Source organism: Apiospora phragmitis (assembly GCF_038363925.1).
Source record: "Apiospora phragmitis strain CBS 135458 chromosome Unknown utg000010l:1.0-9815664.0:1.0-9183399.0, whole genome shotgun sequence".
NCBI classification, from domain to species: Eukaryota; Fungi; Ascomycota; class Sordariomycetes; order Amphisphaeriales; family Apiosporaceae; genus Apiospora; species Apiospora phragmitis.
The window spans coordinates 2,174,682-2,197,817 of record NW_027117409.1 but is presented as its reverse complement, the minus strand read 5'-3'; the positions used below and the strand labels follow the sequence as shown (position 1 = coordinate 2,197,817).

At 52.0% G+C, this 23,136-nt stretch overlaps 8 protein-coding genes across 8 annotated transcripts; 2 read left to right on the top strand and 6 right to left on the bottom strand.

The window, feature by feature from the left end:
- Positions 1 to 2,597: 2,597 nt before the first annotated feature.
- PG994_010453 (glycoside hydrolase family 5 protein) lies at positions 2,598 to 3,899 on the top strand (the record flags this gene model as incomplete). Its single annotated transcript, XM_066861862.1, has 5 exons — positions 2,598 to 2,682; positions 2,744 to 2,787; positions 2,849 to 3,085; positions 3,159 to 3,168; positions 3,235 to 3,899. 5 exons carry the CDS (start codon positions 2,598 to 2,600, stop codon positions 3,897 to 3,899), a joined length of 1,041 nt encoding a protein of 346 aa, XP_066710972.1.
- Positions 3,900 to 4,834: 935 nt separating this feature from the next.
- PG994_010452 (feruloyl esterase b precursor) lies at positions 4,835 to 6,164 on the bottom strand (the record flags this gene model as incomplete). The annotated part of the gene is made up of 3 exons (XM_066861861.1): positions 4,835 to 5,463; positions 5,510 to 6,068; positions 6,138 to 6,164. The coding sequence occupies 3 exons, from the start codon at positions 6,162 to 6,164 to the stop codon at positions 4,835 to 4,837; spliced, it is 1,215 nt and encodes a 404-aa protein (XP_066710971.1).
- Positions 6,165 to 6,781: 617 nt separating this feature from the next.
- On the top strand, positions 6,782 to 8,306 carry PG994_010451 (uncharacterized protein; the record flags this gene model as incomplete). The annotated part of the gene is made up of 5 exons (XM_066861860.1): positions 6,782 to 7,098; positions 7,162 to 7,195; positions 7,341 to 7,685; positions 7,753 to 7,787; positions 7,850 to 8,306. 5 exons carry the CDS (start codon positions 6,782 to 6,784, stop codon positions 8,304 to 8,306), a joined length of 1,188 nt encoding a protein of 395 aa, XP_066710970.1.
- A 942-nt stretch (positions 8,307 to 9,248) lies between these two features.
- On the bottom strand, positions 9,249 to 10,235 carry PG994_010450 (60S ribosomal protein eL18; the record flags this gene model as incomplete). Its single annotated transcript, XM_066861859.1, has 4 exons — positions 9,249 to 9,326; positions 9,380 to 9,744; positions 9,819 to 9,923; positions 10,232 to 10,235. 4 exons carry the CDS (start codon positions 10,233 to 10,235, stop codon positions 9,249 to 9,251), a joined length of 552 nt encoding a protein of 183 aa, XP_066710969.1.
- Positions 10,236 to 11,106: 871 nt separating this feature from the next.
- Positions 11,107 to 12,365, bottom strand: PG994_010449 (uncharacterized protein; the record flags this gene model as incomplete). Its single annotated transcript, XM_066861858.1, has 6 exons — positions 11,107 to 11,323; positions 11,461 to 11,534; positions 11,591 to 11,705; positions 11,759 to 11,865; positions 11,937 to 12,269; positions 12,357 to 12,365. 6 exons carry the CDS (start codon positions 12,363 to 12,365, stop codon positions 11,107 to 11,109), a joined length of 855 nt encoding a protein of 284 aa, XP_066710968.1.
- Positions 12,366 to 15,271: 2,906 nt separating this feature from the next.
- On the bottom strand, positions 15,272 to 16,182 carry PG994_010448 (uncharacterized protein; the record flags this gene model as incomplete). Its single annotated transcript, XM_066861857.1, has 4 exons — positions 15,272 to 15,445; positions 15,503 to 15,602; positions 15,655 to 15,711; positions 16,100 to 16,182. 4 exons carry the CDS (start codon positions 16,180 to 16,182, stop codon positions 15,272 to 15,274), a joined length of 414 nt encoding a protein of 137 aa, XP_066710967.1.
- A 932-nt stretch (positions 16,183 to 17,114) lies between these two features.
- On the bottom strand, positions 17,115 to 20,187 carry PG994_010447 (Ingression fic1; the record flags this gene model as incomplete). Its single annotated transcript, XM_066861856.1, has 5 exons — positions 17,115 to 18,086; positions 18,194 to 18,737; positions 18,855 to 19,465; positions 19,555 to 19,738; positions 19,952 to 20,187. The coding sequence occupies 5 exons, from the start codon at positions 20,185 to 20,187 to the stop codon at positions 17,115 to 17,117; spliced, it is 2,547 nt and encodes an 848-aa protein (XP_066710966.1).
- Positions 20,188 to 22,426: 2,239 nt separating this feature from the next.
- PG994_010446 (uncharacterized protein) lies at positions 22,427 to 22,800 on the bottom strand (the record flags this gene model as incomplete). The annotated part of the gene is made up of 3 exons (XM_066861855.1): positions 22,427 to 22,447; positions 22,508 to 22,608; positions 22,680 to 22,800. The coding sequence occupies 3 exons, from the start codon at positions 22,798 to 22,800 to the stop codon at positions 22,427 to 22,429; spliced, it is 243 nt and encodes an 80-aa protein (XP_066710965.1).
- Between the last annotated feature and the right edge of the window lie 336 nt (positions 22,801 to 23,136).

Here is a 23,136-nt window from a genome sequence, read left to right as displayed (position 1 = left end):
AAGGATTCGCCTCCTGGCCCGCAAAGGCTGTGACCACCGGATTTGCTAAGTCATTGTGTCAGCTGGCGCGGTTTCGAGGCACCGGCCTTCGAATACAATGCATTGAATAAGGTAGCAGGTGTCAGCAATATTAAAGCAGCAAGCGGGCCCGCTGTACATACCGCTCTCAGCATGCTGAATTGGCCTTGGGAGAAGCCAAGCCACGGAGGCAGGGGAGATACAGGCGTCATCCAGAAAGTATTTCACAGCGAAGCGGTAATGTCGGCCGTTTCGTCCGATCTAAGACCAGATCCTGCTGATGAGTCAGGCACTGGTCAATCGATACTGACCGTCGCTTGGCTAGACTCGGGCTTTCGAGTTTCCAGTTGCTACTCGGATGTTTTCTTGTTGGGGGTGAGTGGACCGAGATTGGGACCCCACGTTACCCCAAAACATGTCCCGGGGTATTCGGACAAGGGTATGAATATGATGTGGTGTGTTCATTGCTTGGCTGCAAGGAGGTGCGACCACCAGCCTGTTATGCCCTTATGCCTCCCCCCTCACTTAGCATAGGACTGGATTTCTTGGGGAAGGACTGAACACGGCCGCCTGGGTGTCAAATGCCGTCAGGGAATCTCGCATGTTGTGATTCCCGCCAGACGGGCCGGCGAAGTCCCGGGCCGCAAAGCGCCAATCGGGAAACCTGCCGGCTACACCCTCCTCTTGGTTGGAGGCGGTGCAAACGGAACATGTCCAGGGGCGTTTGACGAGCCAAGATGCGCCTAGATTGAAGAATCGATCTGGATAAAACACGAGCTTACCCTTTCATATTTCCTTATACGACCCGTACAACCCAGAGACGGCTCAGCAGCCTATACCACGCGTGCTATATGGCTGCTGCCGCTCTATCGAGCCCCAACTTAACTGGCCATGCATCTTGGTGCCCAGCCCAAGAACCCGCCCCCCTCGATACTACTCTCATGGCGATTCGTCGCACACCTTCTTGTCCCTTGAACTGCCGCGAGTAGCGCCCTCGTTCGAATGAGAGCAACGCGTCTATGGATGTCGTTGCCGCGAGGTTGCGAAGGGGAGACGGGAGCAGGCTGTTTCTTATGACCCACTTAGACCGCCGGGGAACGCTACCCCTTCCGCATTTCCTCTTCAGGCCAATTGCTGTGTCACTAAGGACAACGGAGAAAGTGGTATATGCAGGTCAGCTCTCTTGGTGAGGTGGGCTATCGCAGCAGATCGTCAATTACCCGGCTCGTCCTTCCGATGAAAAGGCTCATCAGCCGCCGCTTTCGTTAACTGATCTGTGGAGGAGAGTTGAGCAAATTATTTTGCCCCAGACAAGACCTATCCAGCTTCAGCAATGATGGACGAGAAGGGTATGTAGGAGATGCAAATGATGGATAGAAAAGAGAGAGACAATTGTCGGCATTGTTAGTTGTCCCTGCCATCAAGGTAATTCATTTCATTCGGTATGGTTATGAATATGTTGTTTATTATCGTACCATATCGTCGGAGAGAGGAAACAACACTCAGCTGTAGCTTCCCGTCAGTTACCTAATGCTTTCATACGACGATGTACTTGACGGATACGTCAGGACGATGAAGCCACAAGGGCATTTATCTCAATCGTTTCAGAGTACAACGCATCATGAGATTTGATGCCTTCCACGACACGACGTAGGAGGAGCTGAGTGCCGCCGTGCCGGTGGTGAGTGCTGAGGTGGATTGTACTTTTAGCCTTTTAGCGCTGCCGCTGAGTCATTACCGCTTCTGGAGCTCGGCAAGCTGGGGCGTACGAATCAGAGACCATGGCTTGCAGTGTAGAGTGCTGCAACCGGGAATAACCCAGGCGTGAAGCAATCGCCAAAAGCTCGAGTCCTATGTATGTTGATGTAAGTCACCAAGATGCGGGACGAACAGGTCAAAGCTTAGCTGAGCTTGTTCTTGTCTCGCTACCAACGGCGAACAGAGGTTAAGAGGGTAGGTTATTGAGTGATGAGATTGATTGATTGATTTATCTGCAACAACTTGATGCGAGCGCCCATTGCTAAACCGCTAACAAACTGGATTAGCCCACTTTCGGTTTGCCGATCAACCCTCTTCTCGACCCTCCTTCCGCTGTTCCACTCACCTCTGATTGCCGCGATTATTCTATACACTTTCCGATCAGGCGGAGACACTTGGGTCCGCATCGTGACGTGCAGCAGAGCCCAGCTAGGAGGAAACCAGGGCAGAATAGCGAAAATGGTCTTATGCGCGTACCATACGCCATGACATCAACATATCTCATTCCTCTTTCCCTCTCCCCGTTATGCCAACGCAGCCCTTGCCGAGTACAGCAATAGTCGCACTCTGAAACCGCCTCTCGTCACGAGGGATATTGACTATGGGCCCGCTAATACCAGTACCCGCGTCAACGGTCTCAATGATGGAAGACGCATCTAGCAGACGGCAATTCAAGGAAACAGCCGACAATGCCAAGTATATAACTCGCCTGGGAGCCGCCTCCTTAGCATCACTTTTGCCGTCTGCCCCAAGCCTACAAGCGAAGCTCTACACTCAAGTCCCCTGATATTTGCCAAATACACTCTCGTTTCTTTTTCAAAATGCATACCCCTTTCGTTGCCGCTTTGGCTCTTGCCAGTGCTGTTACTGCAGGTCCCGTGGCGAAGCGGGCCGGCACCCAATACTGTATGCTTCCAACCCTCACCTTCTCCTGATGCCGTACAAGACCTAGGCTAATAGTCCACAGTTGGAGTAAACATCGCGGGCTTCGACTTCGGATGCGACACATCGGTATGCAAGCTTCTACCCCATGAATACTTCCGCTTCGACGCAGATGGCTGACTGGACCTAGGGATCTTGTGATGTCAGCAAGGCATACCCTCCGCTGTCCGCCCTCAATGGCGCCGATGGAGCTGGCCAGATGCAGCATTTCGTCAAGGATGACCATATGAACATCTTCCGCCTCCCAGTGGGCTGGCAATACCTGGTCAACAACAAGGTTGGCGGCTCACTGGACCAGACCAACGCTGGAAAGTATGACCAGCTGGTCCAGGCTTGCTTGCAGACTGGTGCTACATGTGTTATTGATGTAAGTCGCATACAACCCCTCCTACTGTGTACGTTTTCGGTAAAGAGTCAACGAAGCTAACCTGTCTTGCCAGGTCCACAACTGTAAGATATATATGCAGACATCGCTATGGACCCTTAGTGATTTGAATGCTGACTGATGCGCCGCAGATGCCCGTTGGAACGGTCAGATCGTCGGCCAAGGCGGTCCGTCTAACGACCAGTTCGCCGACCTCTGGAGCCAGCTGGCCAAGAAGTACGCCAGCCAGAGCAAGCTCATCTTCGGCCTGATGAACGAGCCGCACGACCTGGACATGACCAAGTGGGCGGCGTCGGCCCAGGCCGCCGTGACCGCCATCCGCAACGCCGGCGCCAAGCAGACGATCCTGCTGCCCGGCACCGACTACACGTCGGCCGGCACCTTCGTCAAGAACAGCGGCCCCGCGCTCCTGGGCGTCAAGAACCCCGACGGCTCGACGACCGGCCTCGTCTTCGACGTGCACAAGTACCTCGACTCGGACAACAGCGGCACCCACACCGAGTGCACGCACAACAACATCGACGACGCCTTCTCACCGCTGGCCGACTGGCTCCGCACCAACAAGCGCCAGGCCCTCAACACCGAGACGGGCGGCGGCAACACGGCCTCGTGCCAGAAGTACCTGTGCGAGCAGATCGCCTTCGTCAACAAGAACGCCGACGTCTTCCTCGGCTACATCGGCTGGAGCGCCGGCGGCTTCGACGCCACCAGCTACGAGCTCAGCGAGACTCCTACCAAGAACGGCAACACCTGGACCGATAGCGTCCTGGTCAAGGCCTGCATCAAGGCGGCTTAGGTGAAGAACGGACCTCGAAGGCGGGCGGGAAGACCTGCTAACCTTCAAGGAACTTCAGCTATACCCTGGGTTTTGGTTCTCTTTGCCCACAAGCATGAAATCCCCTTTTTTTCTTCGTGTATATAACATTTTATCTGGACCAACATGTACATCAATCATATCATATACTTTAAGCCAACTGCAGATACATATGTCGTGTGGATGTAACGTAAGCACCGTACCGTGTTTAAAAAAAAATATTGAAACCAACGCGGAAGCAAGACAAACATGACTGCAAGTAGCACACACAAGCGCATATAGGTACACTGTGACGGTATATAGTTGTAACCATTCATGTTCTGTATTCTTCATTAGGTTGGACACCTAGCTCGCGCATGACAGAATGCGCTAATGCAATAACAGGCCCCTATTATGCATCGTCGTATGCGTGCACTGGACAGCCCGCATGAGTGAATAAGTAAAGAAGTATCGGGGAAGCGGGCCGGGATGGACACTGTTGTCAATGTATATTGGGATGTGTGGAGAATGTCAGCCTATCGAGAAAAGAGCAGGTTGGATATGAACGATACCGACTTCTCACAGCTGCGAACCAACGTGCATAATTGCGGTAGATGGGCCTTCCCTATAATATGTAAAAAGGGTGTGATCGCCGTCCTGTTCCAATGCGTTACTGGAGAAAGAAAAGTCTATCCTTTTCCCCAACCAACTAGACGAACAGCGCCCGGCGCCAACGATGGTTGATATGGGACAAGAGCAAGGTTGGCCCAGGTTCAGGAATCATCCGTCATCATGACTGACTTGGAACAATGTGTCTGCCTTCCTTCACAGAAGAGTTTCTCATGGAATCTCAAGAGCTGTTGCCGAAGAATTGGGTGATCTTTCGAGTGCCTGCTTGCTTTGATTTCTCAGGGCTTTTTGTGCCATTGCTCGTCGCACTAATCTTCGACCTGGTTCCAGCTCTCGGCCTTCGGGGTGGGCTTGGCGGTTTTCTTCGGAGGCTCATCCGGGGAAATGTCTTCTTCCTCCGCTTCGCGCTTAACTCCGGTAACGGATTTGGCTTGGTCGTCCTCGGCGTGTTTTCCATCTTCGCGCTTCTGGGTTTCGCCGTCGTCGTCATTGGCAGTATCATCTCTTGAACCTTCCTCGACGAACCCGGCTTCCTTCTTTATCTTCACTTCCGGCTGCTTCTGCGGCGGCGATGAGGTTTCGGTTTTGGTCTTTACATTCGAGGTTCCTTTGCCGAAGAAATTGGCGATATTTGACTTGTTTTCCTTGCTATCTATGGGGATGAGGAAGGTGGGAGAGTTGTTGCCCACCTTTCCGACGTCCTTGCTGACAGGATAGACTTCCAGCTCCCCCTCAAACGGCTTCAACAGTGACTGCAAGTCCTTGGACCATTCGTAACGCTTGGGGTCCAGCCAAGTCCGCAGCTCCTCCGATCCATTATTGAGGATAACGGGCATTCGGTCATGGAGGAACTTGAGCTGCTTGTTTGAGTCTGTTGTGATGATGGTGTATGTATAGTGTTTCTTGTCGTCATCTGTATCACAGTTCGAGATCAATCCTGCAGTCACCACAGAGCTAGATAGAATGCTTGCATGGATAGTTACCTTCGTATTGCACGCAGTCCCATAAACCCGCAAAACACATCAGAGCCCCGTCCTTCCTCTTGACGAAGTGAGGAATCTTCTCTCGGCCGCCATCCTTCTTCAGCCACTCATAGAAGCCCTGGGCTACGACTATGCATCGTTTTCGTGCCTTCATGGTGTTCCACATGCCGCCACCCTGGGCCAGAGAATCATCACGGCAGTTGATCGTCTTCATCATGCTTCCGTAATCCGGGTTTCTCTTTGTCCAAAAGGGGATGAGCCCCCACTTCATGCTCTGGAGTTTGTAGTGGATATCGGAGCCGGAGCCGTCACCAACGCTTGCAAATGTGGAGGAAACCTGATCAGCGACCTCGTCGGCTGCCTCCGTGCCATCCCCGGCCTTCTTGGCATGTCGATGTGGGCCAGCGCCCCAGTCCGGGGTATCTGCCCGGTAGACGATGCCATGGTAGCCAGGGGCGAAATTGTATGATTGACGGGGTGCATTGTCTCCTTCATCCTCAGGGGCGTCTTCCACCGGCATGTTGTCTTGTTGCAACATCTGGCGAACCTGGGCTGGTCTCTGGGGGGTATTGTCAGCTTTTATTTTGACTTGTCTTGCAAGTAACAAACAGACAGTACGGCGACGTACCAGCCCAAGGGAGTAGCGCCCGCACATGATGAAGGCTGTCTTGGCTGTAATTAGGATAATAAGTTGCTCAAGTCGCAGTTTTTATTTTTTTATGAAGGATGGAAAATTGCCAGTTAGGAATGGCGTCGTCGGTTCCGTGGCTGATTTGGATGATGATGATGTCGTCAGTGTTAGTTGAGCAGCTCCCGTCTTTAGTGGGGGGTTGCTGCTATTTTGGGCCAATCAGCAGCCACATCCCAAGGCCCATGCCTGCTTCACATACAAATCTACAGATCCGGCCTGTTCCAGCGTCGGGAATCGAGATAGTATTGATGACTAAGACTGCATTGTCGAAAACCTTGACGGTTTGCAGCTGCCTGATTCGGGAAACTCTTGCGCAGCAGTTGCGCCGGGGATGTTCTCGATGTGTCTGTCCATTCGTCCCATGTTGGCGGTCGGTCGCCGACATTACGTCGTATCTCGTCGAAATTTTCCCATTCCTCTCGCTCTTCTTGTCCAACCACCCCCGCGCCCGAGATGGAGGATAGCAAGAGTGCGAGAAAGGGGCTCTGTTTTACTGACAGACGATTCATCTTTCTTTTTTTTCTTTGCTCGTCAAGCATCGTGGCATTAGCGGCCGAGCTCGGTTCGCCGAGAGCGGAATCATGAACTCTTCTTCTTTTTCTTCTTCTTCTTCTCCGTCTCCTGTCTCAGGTGGCGGCGATGATCCAAGGAGGGCTTTCGGCGGTCCATTCTCGGTACTCGGGACCGACCCGGGCCTAGCCACCTTCTCTCTCGGTTTCACGGTAGCAGCTGCCGCCTTTACCTTCTTCCAGGGTATTAAGCAGACGCGAGGCGTCTGGTCGCGCTCCAAGAACCTCGATCGTAGCCCCTATATCATCATGCTGTGGCTGGAGTGGACCGCCGACGGCGCCATGGCCATCATCACTTACTTACACATCACCGGCACTATCCCCGGCAGGTGAGTATACCGTATCTCGGCCACCATGCCTAACAACTGGGTTACTTATCTGGAGGTGTGCAGGCTGCCCTTCTACTTTGCTATCGTGCTCCTCTGGGTATTTCAAGTTCGCCTGGCCCTTCTCCTTCTTATACTGTTTTCCCTCGTTGAGTTTGTTGCCTCTTTTCTTGCTGGTTTCCCGACGATATGGTCAATCTACCACCTACCTAGGTCCTGACTAACACATGTCGTCGCGTCTGCAGATACAATGCATCATGGGCATCTTGGTCAACCGGGTCAGCCTGCTCATGTATGACCGTCGGAGATCGCGTCGCCTCAAGTGGAGCGTCGTCGCTCTGCTTGGCGTCATCAACCTCAGCGGCTTCTTCATCTTCATCCCGTCCCAGCTCAACATAAATCCCACGTGGGTCTACGCGGACGCCATATGGGATCGGTTGGAGAAAAGCATATTCGCCATCCTCGACCTCAGCCTCAATCTATATTTCATCCACTTGGTCCGGTCCAACTTGATTTCGAACGGTCTTGTAAAATACAAGTTGCTGTATTGGGTCAATCTCGGCATGGTGTTTGTTTCCATCTCCCTGGATGTGTGTGTCCATACTGATTCGTCTAATACCATGGTTTTGTAACCCCCTGACTAATGCGTGGAACCAGGTTATCCTCATCGGACTGATTTCCAAGGGCTTCGTGTAAGTAAAGCCTTCCCACTCGTCGTCATTGTGCAGCCGTGCTAAAAACACATCCCAAAAAGCTTCGTCCAGTTCCATCCCATATGCTACCTGATCAAGCTGAACATCGAGATGAACATGGCCGACCTAATCGCCAAGATCGCCAAGGTCGCCAAGGCGTCCCGGAAGAGGCTAGGCATAGCCGCCATCCACACGTCGCAGGTCCGCATGACTCCGAGGGTGACCAAAGAGGCCTTCTCCCTGGGCTTCTCTGGCGGCACGAGTACCACCAGCGGTGCCCGGTCATCACGTCATAGACACTCAGAGACGGGAAATGCTGCTGTGGGTCTGGAACGCTCGGTGAAGAAGGATCCCGCCCCTTTCGAGAACAACCTCAAGGACGTACGTTTCACGGATGCCGGCGGGCTACTAGTCGACTATGATGGCACGCTTCATAGTACAGGGACAGGGACAGGAAATGAGAGGGATGGAAAAGAGAGGGAAGGAAAAGAGAGGGAAGGAAAAGAGAGGGAAGGATAGGAGAGGGAGGGAAAAGAAAGGGAAGGAAAGGTGAAGGGTGGACCAACGACGGAAATAGTGGCTATTAGTCCTGATCAGGGCACCTGAAAAGACGTATAGTTTCTATTGGCCGAAGGGAGAGAATGGACTGATACCCCGGACTTGAGAGACATCTTTAGACCTTTGAGCGTGGTCTCAGCATTGTAGTTATATTTCCCTAGAGCCGTTACATCAATCGGCTTGGCCACAACGAATTGTGCTGTACACTCGTCCCTTTTCGGAGAAGTGGCTTACTGCAGACTCGACGGTCCTAACATAACCCGTGCTTCCAGATGGAGGACTAGTCTCTTATGACCCCCAGAGCCCTCGAAACGCAAGTAAGTAATAGTAAAAGTAGCCTACACTCGTGTTCGAATATGTTGGTCCGGGCCACGGAATCGAGTTATTTGCCAGTGCAGGGGCATCGACCACTGCTTCGCCAACGGCATAAGTATGTAGGCTCTATAAATCCCACGGTTCTTGGAGCTTGTCAAGAAGTCCGGGACGAGGCAGCAGGAATCGAAATTAACATGAAGCGGCGTCGAAAAGCATGCAAGGAACACAGTGGTTTAGCTGGCGACAGTCATTTGCCAAGTTTACGTCCATGAATCAACAGATGCCATTGCCATGTCACGACGACACTCCGGTAATCAAGCAGGATGCTCGGAGCAAATTTACTTTATTGTCGAGTACAATTGTACTCGATTGGCTCACTCGTGTTCACGGCATCAAGTGAGATGAACTCGTAGGTTGGGTAATTGCGTTCTCATTCCATGAAAATCATTTTGGGTACCAATCCACGCCAGACCATGCCGAAACCATTCATGAAAAAGCAGAAACCCCTTCCAGTTACAAGCGTTGCGCGTGGTATATCGGAAGAGACGTGACACATGACCAAACCTAGCCCAAACCATATCCAATGGCTTAGACCTTGAAACCACGAGATCGGCGGCGACCACGGGCCTTCTCGAACTTGCGGCCCTTGGACTGGACGTAGGGTTTCTAGACGTGTTGTTAGTACCAGTTCCTGGAAGTCGTCTCGGATTCCAGCGTACCTTGTGCTTGTGGGGGCCCATGCCGAAGTGCTTGACGGCCTCACGGGCGTTCTTGGGACCGCGGAGCAGGAGGGTGTTGCTGCCGGTGGGGGCACGCAGGGCCAGCTGGTCCAGAGTGAGAGTCTCACCGCCGGCAGCCAGGACGCGAGCGCGGGCAGTGGCGGTGAAGCGCAGAGCAGCGATGCTCAGCTTGGGGACCTCGAGAAGACGGTTGTCATCGGTGATGGTGCCGACGACAACGACGGTCTTGCCCTCCTGACCCTTGGACTGGCCAACAATGCGCGAGATCGAGACCGGGGGACGGTTGATACGCGACATAAAAAGGCGTCGGAGGATGACCTTGTTGAAGGAAGACTCGGTACGGCCTGGTATCGCACAAGGTTAGCTTTCATCATCCCGCTCTCCCATTGATATGGATGTAGGAAACATGGATACTTACGAGCCAGGAAGCGGTAGAGCTTCACAAGGAGCTTGAGGTAGACATTGTCGCTCTTGGGTGCCTTGCGGTGAGTGCTGCGCACGTGGTGGCGGTCGAGATCGATACCTTAATTATCAAAGCCTTCGTTAGCTTTTGTTCAAGCATGCTCTTCAGGACCTTCATCGCCCACTCAAGGACGAGAGGTGCCCACGGACGCGGAGGCGAGAAGCAACAAGAGCAGTCGAGGCGGTAGCCATCTCGAAAGCGGTTGTTCCTTCCCTGCCCTCCACTGAAATCTCATCGACCGCGAGACGGAAGAGAGATGTCCTTGGTCGCAGAGAACGAGTTCAGCAAAAGCGACGGCAATGATCATTGCATCGCGATCACCTCGCTCGCCTCCACTTGCACACGAAGACTCCAAATTGAAAACGTACCCATTTTGCCGATGACTTTTTACGATTGGCGATAAATCGAAAGTAAGTCAATGGGTTGAGGTTGTCGTCGGGAAAATAACTGGGCGTAAGAGGAACTTCCAGATGCAGTGGCTAGCCCGCGAAAAGTTTGGGAATTGTGGTAGACTGCTTGGAGGGGAGCCACTGTGGGTGGGCGGTCACACTGGGCAGTTAGGGTAAATTGTTCAAAAAGTGCAGTTCTTTTTGACCCTGTAATCGAGAAAGTGTCTGGCGCCAGCTGGCGGCCAGCTGTGTGTATATTGGGCAGCTTTGCTCCAACCTTTGGTGGGTCGGCTAAGGACTGGCCCCGCAATCCATCCACCTCGAGTCTTTCACATGCATCAATTGACGAAGAATCCAAGGTCCATTCACAGGTACCTGAAGGTAGGTGGCGTAGCATACTGGAAGCTCACAGTCAGTCTCCTTAGGCGCGGTCCATTCTGACATGGTCGAAATTAACTATTTTGTATAATCCCACTATATCAATTGCGTGTATGCGCCGACCTATATACAATTACACAAGTTGCCCGAGCCCGAAACTTGGACGATAACCACCAGTAGCTGTCAAGTGTAGCTACCCCTACCCCGAAGGTGCAACGGCGCCCACCTTGGGAGTACTCTGCTCTATGCTTCTATCTAATCGTCCCCACGATTCTCAAGGCAATGCAAACAAAGCCTCATACCTTGGGCCTTCGGGTGGTTGGCCTCTTGACGTTTATCCGTGCCGATTAGCGGTAAAGGGCTAATCTCCGACAATGTAGCTGTTCTAGGTAGTATGATGGATAATGGATACAGGCGGAAGGGATCCTGAATGGTATCCAACCAAGAAGTTGAGGTCTCCATTCCTCTCTCGCTCTCTATAATATCACAGGTTCGCCTCTAAGACCGACCAAGAAATCACGAGTCATCTCGAAGCTGAGCCAGTTGGCCGCCATGCTCGGGGCGACCTTAAGCAAGTTGGGGACGAGGCCTTTGTAAAGACCTCGCCAACCTTCTTGTGCTACGATGACTCGTATGGCATCGCCTATCGACTTGTACTGGTACCCCATGCCCGACATGGTATTGATCTGGAATCTGCGCCGTAACACATCACTAAGATTCAACTGTCAGCATGCATGCACTTGAGATAAGGCTCTCAGGAAGACTTACAAGGGGTAAGTGCAAGTTTGCGCCACTGCCCCGGATACAGCACCGGCAAGGAGTTTCCGCACCGCGCTGGGATTCTGGTCTCCTCAGGGGTAAGGTATTTCCGGACAAACTCGTAAGTCATAAAGTTCAGTCCCACCTAAGCAAATTAGTCTCCGAATGTGCACGTAGACCAGAACTGCAGCTGGTACTTACGTATGGCGCAACGCCCGTTACGGTAGGTATGATGCCCCGGTATAGAGCGGCGACTCCGCCTTCCTGCTTGTACATGGCGACCATTGTTGGCCACATACCCGGCAACTGTTTCGGTCTGTCGCCGAGGGCGGCAAATGATGCTGACTGGATGGATAACCGAGTACGGACAATGTCCAGGGATATGTGAGGAAGACTGAAGTAACACCTGCTATACCACCACATATTAGGCGTTGAAATGGGCTCAGAGATGCGCCGGGATATTGCTCGAAAAAGGTCTGCAGAGGTCGGGTCAGTAGACGATCAGATTAGAATCGGAGGGACGCGCATAATGCCTGGCCGGACGTACTCGTTTGTACAGGTTGTAGCTACCGAATTGCACGGCTGAATAGGGAACAATACGAATGCAATTGGTGCCGTTACCAGCCATGAAGCCTCTCCAGCCCTCTTCCTTCCACATCTTTGCCAGGGCCTTGCCCACGGAGAGCTTGTATTCATTATGGCCGGCGCTTTGTACCTGCAGGAGGATCTTCAATCGCTCGAGGGGAGAGACGACGGTTCGGGAGACGGCGCCAGCAACACCGCCAGCGCAAAAGGCAGCAACCACGGGTTGTGAGATGGTATCGCGGAACTGGGATTGGTTTGCCGCCGACTTTGCAGCCTTGATGGCATCTTCTGATGACTAGAAAGGCTCGAATATCAGCATATCACACTCGTCACTACTCCTGGGAGCTCTTTGCTTCCTCTCAGCAAGCGCCGGAGCACGTACAGCTGTCATTTTGTTTGTATGGAGGGTTCCCTGGTGTAAAAACAGTCGGTGATGCGCAGGGGCTCGTAATTACTACTGGTGATGTCGTATGAAGGCGGCTGATCGAGTGAATCGCCTGGTAGCTGGAGTACGGAGCATTAAATTAGGCGCTTAGGACAGGTGCTGAGGCGTGTTTGTATGGATGTTTTGGCGGTTAAAGGAACGGGCTTTTTGACGTCAAGCTTCTCATTGGAAGATATTTCGCGATTCCAACAACATCATCGAACATCTATTGAGAGAAAGGACCCAGACACCAGCGCATAACGAGTAGATCTGCGCCGGTCGGTGGAAACTTTTGATCGCAGCAATTCAGCAGCGGGTCTTGTTCTGCCGAAGGCCGGATTAAAAGTGACCAGCTTCTCGGGACGAACCTAGGATAAGACTATGCCGGAAACAGAATGTCAGAACACGGAGATGAAACGAGCGTCGGCCGGTCCTGCTGCGGGAAAAGAGGTGAATGGCAACAGCGCACGGAAGAAGAAGAAGTTGAGGGAAAATTGGAAAGACGAAGACTACAGTCTGTCTACATGTATGCTAGAGAAGCACAAGACGCATTGAATAGAGCGGAAACAGGGGGGTGTCAAGAACCGAGGCCATGACCTAAGAACATTAGTCGGTAACATGTAGTGGTCACTAACCTTAGGTAAGGGGAAAAAAGATGCCACTTCCCCAGTGGCGCGCGTGGTCTGAGTCGTCCCTGAAGCGGCTTATTACCTGGTCTTTGGGTGACTGTATCTCTCTGTCCAGCTGTCAAATCAAGCGTCAAGCGACCGTGCCTTGTGGGGGTCTGCCTGTCGCCTAAGCCTCCACCAAGCAGCCAAGATTCGATACCTCTTTTTCCGCAACTGCAATTGGCTGGGCAAGGAGTCGAAGCTCTTTTTGCGAATAGGTAGTATCTGTTTACACGCGCAGATTACTCCGTATATGTAGTAGACAGATCAATGGTAAGCTACCTAGTTGCTATGTAGATGTAGGCGAGATGTACGGAGTAGGTTATACAGGAGAGAAAGAAAAAAAAGGAAAGAAAGAGAAGATGCCACTGAACTCATCGACTACGGCCGCTGACATCCACCAGGGCTGACTGTGCATCTACTTTCTACTTTTGGCGTCTGCGGATCCAGATCCGTCAAGCGTCTTCGATGCAATTTGATTGGCGACACAAGCGAATGACAGCCTAATGCTCAAACGGGGATGGATGCCTGGTCAGCTTTAGAGGGTTCCTCTTGCATACAGGTACTCACTTCAATCTGATGCAAGGTAAGAGCCCTGGCCAGCTTGACCAGACATCTACATTCCTACCTAGCGATGATATCCCAAGTCATGGTAGCATCCATCAACTCACGCTGTAACAGCGCTTCAGCCAAGCAAGCTAATCGGTTTATTGTGTAACAACGTCAAGGCTAAGGGGAATCCCATTACGGAGTACACATATCGTGACTTCCCCCACAAGCGAACTTGCTAATCATCCTCCACAAAGACCCAACTTCCCCTCTCTCGACTCTATCTTTCAATAGCCGTGGACCGGGTGCTCCCGGAACCTAGATATTCTGATCGTGAGGTCTAGAGGCCACCCCGAGTTTACCAGCCTATCCCCGGCCCGGACCTGTCATATGTACATACCTAGCTTCGATGTCCCGATCATGAGTCCACTTCGGACCTGTTGGGCGGGGTCCTGCCGGTGATCCTTACCATATATCCCTTACCCCAGGTTGTCGAATATCGACTTCAGCATCAATTCTCTGCGTAGTACGGCATTGGCTGCCATGGTCTACTTTCCCTCCTCACATCTCGCAGTAAAAATCGCTCACAGGATGTCCACGTAGCCATGCCGCTTTCATGTGGAAAGGAGGTGTTCTCCAACTCCAGACGTTGCTTTCCAGCAGAAACGCGATGATCATATGAGGCTCTGGTCCGTCATTGGCGTCGGAGTCACGCGCGAATGCACTGCATCTATCAAATAGCCGGTCATTTGCAAAAGAAATCGTCAATATTCAATGAACAAGACGATACAGTCAACCATCAAATTTACGGTGCATTACGGATATGATATGGAATACCCAGGGTATTGCTAAGCAAACAGGACTTTGCTTCATGGTTTTCATAATCATAATCATAATCAAGGTAGCCATTGGATTTCAAGGACCGAACAGGGAGTCGAGCAACGAGTACAACATGGAAGTGACCTCGGATCATTGGATTGCGTATAAATACGAAAATGGAATTTTCTACCAGCTGCTAGAGAACGATTCCGACTGCATAAAGCCGATCGACGGGAATTCAGAGGCAGCGGTCGCTGCAATATGCTGCCATACTATCTGTCGATTACCGATTGCTCTATCGCCGAGCGGTCGAGACTAAAAGATGAGTGAAACCCCATGAAACAAACAAACAAACCAAGAAGACTAGGAGATCCCATATGCTGCAAGGAAAAGAGCCTGCCCATCCACGACATCACCGGAGAGTCTTTAGTGGTGCGTTCCGGTGTCATACTAATCACTACTCAGCTACGTCCAAGTCCTCAATAGTGGAGGTCGTCGGTCGAGTCTACTCAGCGACGTCCAAGTCATCCTGGGGAGGCGGGGGGCTGTCAAGGGCTGAAGAATATTAGCATGGGCGGCTCATACGATACAGCTTGTGGGAAATTACCTTTTCTGTCGTCGCCATTAGTGCCGTTCTCGCGTCTGTCTCTGTCATCGCGATCGTCCTTGCTGTCTCTGTCTCGGTCACTACGGCCAGGTCGTTAGCAGAGTGCTCTTAACATAGCGGTCACACGGATGCCGGGAAGGATGTATTACCGAGGATCGGGGCTTCTGGAACGGTCGCGCGTGTCGCGTCGATCTCTGTCATAGTCTCGGTCCCTGTCACTGCGGTCGTAGTCACGATCGCGGCGGTCTCCTTTTTAGGTGAATATTCACGAGTGCTACGGCGAGGGAGGGAGATCGGCCACGGCGGGGAGAGCGAGCGCTGCGACGCGAGTCGCGGTCACCGCGACCGTCACGGTCACGACCAGAGTCGAAGCGCCACGAGGCAGAAGGAGGGGTGCGAGCCCACTGTAACACGTGTTAGCCTTGGTAAGCATTGCATGCACATCTTGGTTAAGAACGTACCTCTATCTTTAGAAGATCGTCACGGCCAATGCGCTTGTTATGCATCTCATGGTAGGCATCATCAGCATCACGTCGGTCCTCATACTCGACAAACGCAAACCTGAGAGGAGGGTTAGCAGCGCACATTGTTTTGTGCAGAGGCTAAAACTTACAGTCTGCTGCTAGCAGAACGTGGTGCAGGAATGTCGCAGCGAACCAGACGACCATAGCTAGAAGGGGGAGTCAAGTCAGTACGTACGTTGCAGAAACAAACTTCCCAGTTTTTTATTGTTATATTGAATTCGCCGCATCAGGTGCGTTAAGAGTATCGTGATCCCGCACAGCTGGCGGGCGACTCGCGCGATGCAGATGGAACTGCCCGTCCGACCGCTCGATCGAAGGAGATGCTGGTTTAGATGGACATGGAAACGGTGGGATAGGTAGAGCGAAGTTAAGGAGACGACTCGAGGACCCGATCATGGACGCGAACGAGGCTCGATTGAGGACGAGGATGGCAGACAGGGAGGTAGTTGGGTGTGGGAGGCAGGCATGCATCGAGCATCGTAGCCAGAAACGACGGTCGATCGAGTCACCGATTGATACTTGTAGTTGACATACCGTTCGAATTCGTAAGCGAGGTCGCGGGCGCGAGTGCCGTGGCTGAAGCCAGTCACGTAGAGGGTGGTACCACCTCGAGACATGGTGTCTGCAAAATCCACCTAAAGAACTAGAGGAGAAGAGAATAACACGGTGGTGTCGCAAATGATGCAAAGTGGTATGAAGGTTGGGAAAAGGCGACGCGCCTTTGTGATGTGCAAATGGAGAGAAGTCAAAAATAAATCGGTTTGGTGATGATGATGGAAAGCTTACACTTTTCTGGTGACCGACCCGAGTTGGTTGGCCAGTTTATCGGATTCGGTCACTTGCAGCTAGAGCTAAGCTAGGCTGCGAGGTGCAAGGGCTAACCGGAAAAACGCAGTTCCGGTTCCGCGGCTCCGGGAAGGTACCCAGGTACCCTACCGTACCGATGGACCCATAAAATACGGATGACCTTGAGAAGTGCCATCTGCACTGCACCATGCATTGAAGCAATAAGGAGGACCTTCTAGTAGTAGATCACAATGGCTTCTGTGTGCCCCTATCTTTTCAAAACAGTTCCATAGACATGAGCGAATATGCAACTTGTGATCTCAGACGCATGCACTCAGATATTGATTAGGTATTAATTATTCCAAGGTCGTCAGGAGGTCTCCACGGTTCGGTGAGCAACATTGAAAGGGTGTGAACAGCGTTTATTTGGGTATATCTAGCCAGTTTTCGAGTGTACTTGTTCAATCTCCCCTATTATACCAAGTCTACAAATACAGTACCTCCTTACTCGTATATGAAAACGCACTAATAAGCCCAACCGCCCCAAAGGCAGCTTTTTTCCGTGATATCAACATGTGTTTTGAGGGGCCCATCGTGTTCATAGCCCCTATCACCGCTGCCCAGTAAGCCATATATCGTACAAGCACCTTGTTCCCATCATACCGATTTTTCCATTCATACCCAATCCGGTTGTTGACATGGCCTCATCAGACTTTCTTCTTGGAGATTGTATCGGAGAGTTGGGCCTGCATTATGTTTTACGCTAATAGCCACCGTGTCTCCTGGCTCGTCCAGTTCCAATATCAATGCGACTCATCTCTTCCATAAGTGCAAAATCATCGTGAACACCCATGCCGCTGTGTCCCATACCGCCAGCTGGTCCCAGACCGCCGCTCATTATAGGGATTTTCGCAGGGATCGGCGGCCCTGCGCTTTGAAAAGTGCCTCGGTGCACCATTGCAGTCGATGCATCGAATGACGGGGAGTGGTTCTCGTAGTCAAACGTACTTGCTCGCACGAGTGCTCGTGGTGGTGTGCTGTTGCGTTGATACGAGCTCGCCGGACCAAGAGGGCTACTTCCTGAAGAGACAGGCGCAGGCGCTGCCGAAACTCGGTACGCCTTCTTCTGTAAGCGATTTCGGCCGGTGCTAGGCGGGGGCGAGGGCTGTGCGTCTAGAGCATGATACCCTGATGGAACCACAGCCATAGAGTTTGGCCTCACTGTGACGCGTAACGCCCGGCGTCCAGACGGTGGCATTGGCTGAGCACCCCCAGGAGTTGGGCGTGACGATTCCGAATCCTTCTTCGGCTGCTTTGGTTCAGGCTCTGGTGCCCAGGTGTCCATGGGGAGATGATCTGAAGGATCGACCTCGCGGCCATCGGGCGTAACAATTTTGCCATATGCATTTGTATATTCACTGGACTTTGACGGGTCGTTGGCCGAGGTCATTGATGGATTCAACTCATCATACGAATCTGGGCCAAATGGTACGCCAGAAAGCCGGCGATGTTCTTGCGGAGGCGCAGGACTAACAGACTTCCGCCTAATGGTATGATTTGGATTTGGGTTGGGAGAATGAGCCCGGTAACTCGCAGATGGGTTGGGAGAATGAGCCCGGTAACTCGCAGATGGGTTGGGAGAGTGAGTCCGGTAACTCGCAGATGGGTTGGGAGAGTGACCACGGTAATTCGCAGACGGGGAAGGCGCTGGCGGGGCGGGGGAGGGCTGGAAGGGCTGTGGTTACACCAGAGTATGCGCTCGGAGAACCGCTATATGCCATTGAGTGGCTCGGGCTTGACCCGCCGGCGATATTTGCATCCCATAATTATAAGGAGGCTCACTGTGTTGCCTGCCTCGTGTGGGGGTGGAGATGGTAAGGGCTGAGTTTGAGTATACCGGCGCTCTTGGTTCCGTTCTTCCTGCGGTCGAGTGGGCATATCCCGGGATAAGAGGGGATCAAACCCAGGAACAAGCGTTGCTGGTACCGGTGGCAAGGCATAACTTGAGCCGGGACCCTGATACCGTGTGAGTTCCATCTCGCCATGAGTTGCGTATGAGTCTTGGCCAATGTACGGGTCAGCCCCATACGAGCTCGGATATGTCTGACTTCCGGGTCCTCGACTATCTCTCGAAACAATTTGCGATGTGGATATATTGTAATCATTGTTTGGGTGTTTCTCATGCAACTGTCCTGGTGAAGTGCTCTGATACTGGTCGAGCACTGGTCCTGGTGAAGTGCTTTGGTGCTGGCTGAGCACCTGTCCGGGAGAAGGGTTATGGTACTGGCCAGAAGCTGCACTTGCCCGCCCGCTCAGATTTAGTGGCGCTGGGCTCGATACCTGGTTGTAGCTCGCTTCATCATACTGCTCCAGTTGTGAATTGTGTCTGGACCGCGCATTAGGCGGTGTCCAGGACTCCGGGTACATCCTCAACAGTCGGTTGCAAGGACCGAGGGTGTGGATCGTACGCAGGATCATAGGAGTGGTGTCTGGGTGGTGTTACTTGTGCTGGTTCGGCATAAACCTCTTTGGGTACGTCAGGGGCAGATTCGTAGGGGCGGTAGGAGGTCGCCCAGGATAACTGGATGTCTGAGCAGGCAGTGAGTGACGATGCGCCTCGCTGCGTAACACGTCTTGCCTCATTGTCATAGCCAGCGTTGCCTTCTGCTGTTGCATGTCAAAGCTGCTACGGTGTACCATCTCAGAACTTCCGCTGTTGTTCCTTACGCGATGAACAGGCGGCGGTGGAGGCCGTTCATCTTCTTGGACAGGCTGTCGCTGTATTTGGTGGTGGACTGGCGGCACCGCAGGATCATATGTGTGCTGGCTGTGGGTAACTAGTGCACGCGGTTCTAGCTCGAATGGTTGAGCATAAGGGTCCGAATGATGGCGACGATTCTCGTCGTAGGGCGCTGCCTTCTCGACACTCTCTAGAGGGCGATAGCCCTGTGGTGATGGCCGGTGACTGGGCGAGGCTCCGTATCCTTGATCAGGGCCGGGGGAGTAATGGTCCGAGTGGCTGGCCCGTGGTAGTGGGGGTGGTGTATTGTATTCCAGAGCCTGCAGCGGGGATTGCTTTGGGATAAATGAGGTTCCAGGGGGGTTGGCTGTGCCCTAGGCGGCGTCTGTGCATGATCTGGGATTGCCTTGGGCGATGGTGCGGATTCGGTACCCGGATTATTTGGCAGCGGCCTCCGCTTGACTGCTGTTCGTGGTCCTGAAGGTCCCGAGGTCGCTTCTTGCTCAGGTGTGGCGGCAACTGGTTTCGCTTTCGCTACTGGCTTTTCGGGTTTGGGTCTGCTGTCGTAGAAGGTGACCTCGATCCTGATCTCACCGGCATATTTACCCTTGCAGTTCAAGCTTTGCCATTGATCGTTTTGTCCACCCCTGGTAGAATAATGTCGCGTAGATCGATCCATGTTTCGCCAATCAAGTCGGTCCTCTTGTCATCGTTGAAGACAGATAGCTTGAGCTGATAATAATCTGGCGAGTCGTGGACATTGAAGCGCAGCTCCTGGTCCCTACAAGTACACGGATAGGTTAAATCAGGCTGTGTGCATTTTTATGCGTTAGGACACCAATCTCACGGATCCAACTCACCATTTGGGCGTCTGTCCACCACGAATGTCGGTCGTCGTCTTCTTGGCCTCTTTGCCAAGGCGAGCAGCGCAGTAAGGATCCTGTTTTCCAATCGTCTTTCTGTTGGGTAGGTTCTTTGCGCGGTCCACAATGACCACCAGAGTGCCGATTGGCGGGCCATCGACGCTCATGTCCGAGAAGATGCCCGCGGTATGCATCCCGTTGAGCGGGTTGGTCTTGACGATTTTGGCGGCCATCTTGACTCTCTTCTCAATCTCTCATCCGAAAATTGGATCGGAGAAATCGAGAAGGCTCGAGACTTTTGGTCCTCCAACAAAATTGCGGCCGGAATCCGAATGTGGGGTGGTGGTGTTGTTGTTGTTGTTGAATACAATATGTAATGTAAGTATGTATGGTATGGTAGGCGGGCGCGGCCACAAAGCAGGTAGGTGGTTGAGGGCTGTGTTTAGCGGGCTGATCCAATTGGTTTGTTGACTTTGCGTCGGAGACTATTTACGTCCAAGCCACTAAGGTTGCTGCGCAGAACGCGGGTACCTGAGTCGTGAGAGTCGTCGATAAGCTGCGATAACGAACGAGTGGATGGCCTCAGATGAAGAGTATTGAAGGACAAGGTAGGTATTTTATTGTAGAGATCAATATGGAGAATAGAATCATGGGAGTACAGCGAAGTAACCATGCAATAGAATCGGGTTAAACAGAGAGAGAGAGTGGAGGGCCGGTATGGTGTGTCCTGCAAGGCAGAACGAAAGGAAGAGTGAAATGAAGAAATGACAATGACTTGCAGGCCAGGTCAAGTTGTGGTAATATCGAAGTCACCACTAAGCTGATTCCAACTCAAATACCATTGGCAGGCTGGTCATACGAGCCGGTGGCTGGGAAAGTGTTGCGTTGCGTTGCAGTGTTGCACGGGAAAATCAAGCGTGCAAACTGGAGGCTGGTGTGGGCAAAGACCACTATTGGGGCTCACTACAGCGCTAAGGCAGGGATCACTGCTTCACCCCAAACTGCCCCGGTTAGTCAATTCAGTGGGGGAGCAGCTGCCAGGGCCAATCGTCCAGCCATCGACCCCTCACTAGCGTTTTCAGCTTGTGTCTTCCGTCCTTGGTTACCGGCCATGTCAATGTGGGATGGGATGGGTGGATCGTGGATGGGTATGTCTAGGACCTTGAGGGGAAACAACAATACACGTCCATTGCGAGAGGACTTGGACGCCATTTGTCTGGAAGCCAGAGACATCGGGCTGCCGGCCTAGCTACTTGCATGCAAGTACATACGCTCTTTGCAGACATGGTGTTTCAAACACGACACGCCCTGTCCGTTTCCGGTCCACAGGCACCGAACCACAACGAACAATCATGTAAGTTCGGACCGCGCATCTCGACGCGTTGCCATAGGCGCAAAGTGTGCCAAGTCGGGCATGGGAATGACGTGCGAAATCAAAAGTTGACTCCTCCTTGGGCTCCATTGATCGGAACGCCTGAACGCCTTGCAAATCAGCCTTACAAAGTACCATCTCCACCTTGAAGATCGGGTTCCCATCTTATCTCAAATGTAAAGGCCCTGCCCGGACAGCATGCTGGCCCCGTCCCGTTGATGCCTCACGATTGCCGGTCTGCCCGCAATTACCTGCAATCTTCGATTACTCCTTACATAGGACCGAGAGTATCTCTCTTCCCCAACAACTCTGTATTTATTTACCTACATCCGTTCCTGCGAAGCCTCGGCAACCGACCTATGACGTCTGTCGCAACCCCCAACAAGCGGTCCGCTTCGAGATTTCATCGTGACGTACAGCCAGCGGCATCGTATCGGCATCGCATCTACATCGCAAACTATATCAGATACATGCACGGCTTTCGGAATTACTCAATCTTCATCGAATCGAACCTTCTATCGGACCCTGTCTGAACTCTTAGGGCTGCAGCAGGGTGGAGTTATCATTACTTCCAACGGCATGTGGCCCTGGATTTCATGGCTAAACTTTTTACTTCCTGGAAGTTACCAGCCCAGTGAACGTGTGAATTCGTTATACAAATCAACAAACCGGTATACCTCATAACACAAATTACGCAGTTTATTATTAACTCGGCATAGCAGGTCTCTGGATAGGACACATGGGGGTTATTCTTGCATAGAATACTCAAATTGAAATACACGGAAGATCACCTCGTGCAGAAGACTGGAAACGTCCGATAGGATGGAGCCATGTTTGTATAGAATTATAGAGTAAAGCCGGCCACATGATGTGTATTGATATTTCCTACCAATCGTTTATTAGGCAAATAAAACGACACGTAGCTAAGGAGAAATACGATCGTGATGTTTTGTGATGAAAATGATTGACATTGCGATAATCACTCTCCTAACGTTGAGAGCAGGACATATAGTTAGACTGACAATATCCATATAACCACAATATCTAAAGAGTAAACAAACGCTCCCTCTATCTTGACATAACAAGCCTAGACTGAACTACTACATCTCCTTAAGACGCTCCTATGTAGTAATTGCAGATTAGTAGGTGATGGAATAAACGAGTGGATGGCATCGACATACCTCAGCATTCTGCTTAGCTTCATCGGAGACATTAGGGTTTTTGGTAGTTGCCTTCAGGCCACCGATGACATTGCCGGGGTTCTTCTGCTTGTTATCATCGGCTTGGGAACTATTATATCGATTTAACAACTACTTTCAGGGTGACATACGCAAGTGGGAAGTATTCTCTTACCGTCGCCACCGTTGAACTCGTTCTCGAGAACCTGCTTGGAGTTCTCCTTAGCCTCCTTGGAGGCGTTGGGGTTGTTGATGGTAGCCTTGTGGCCGCCGGCGATCTGAGCATCAGTAGGCATGTTGAAAATTGTTGTTGAAAGTTTAGTTCAAAGGGATGAGACTATTATTGATGGAGGGTAGTTGGTTCAGGGTGTGTTGTGAGGAAAAGGAGGGAACAAGTGTTTGTGATTGGGAAACTGGCAGGGCTTTATAGATATTTTCCGTTGGTATAGACGTCATACAGACGGATGGACCAAACACTGAAGTACGTTGCCTTGTTTGCTTTTCCCCATCAACGTTCGTGATTCCCATTGTGAATTTCGATTGCTGGAAATCAATGATCTCATGACCCTGTTGGTTCTGCCAGCTAGTCGAGCAGTCTGTTCTTTCAAGTGTTACCTCTTGAGGAGCATGAT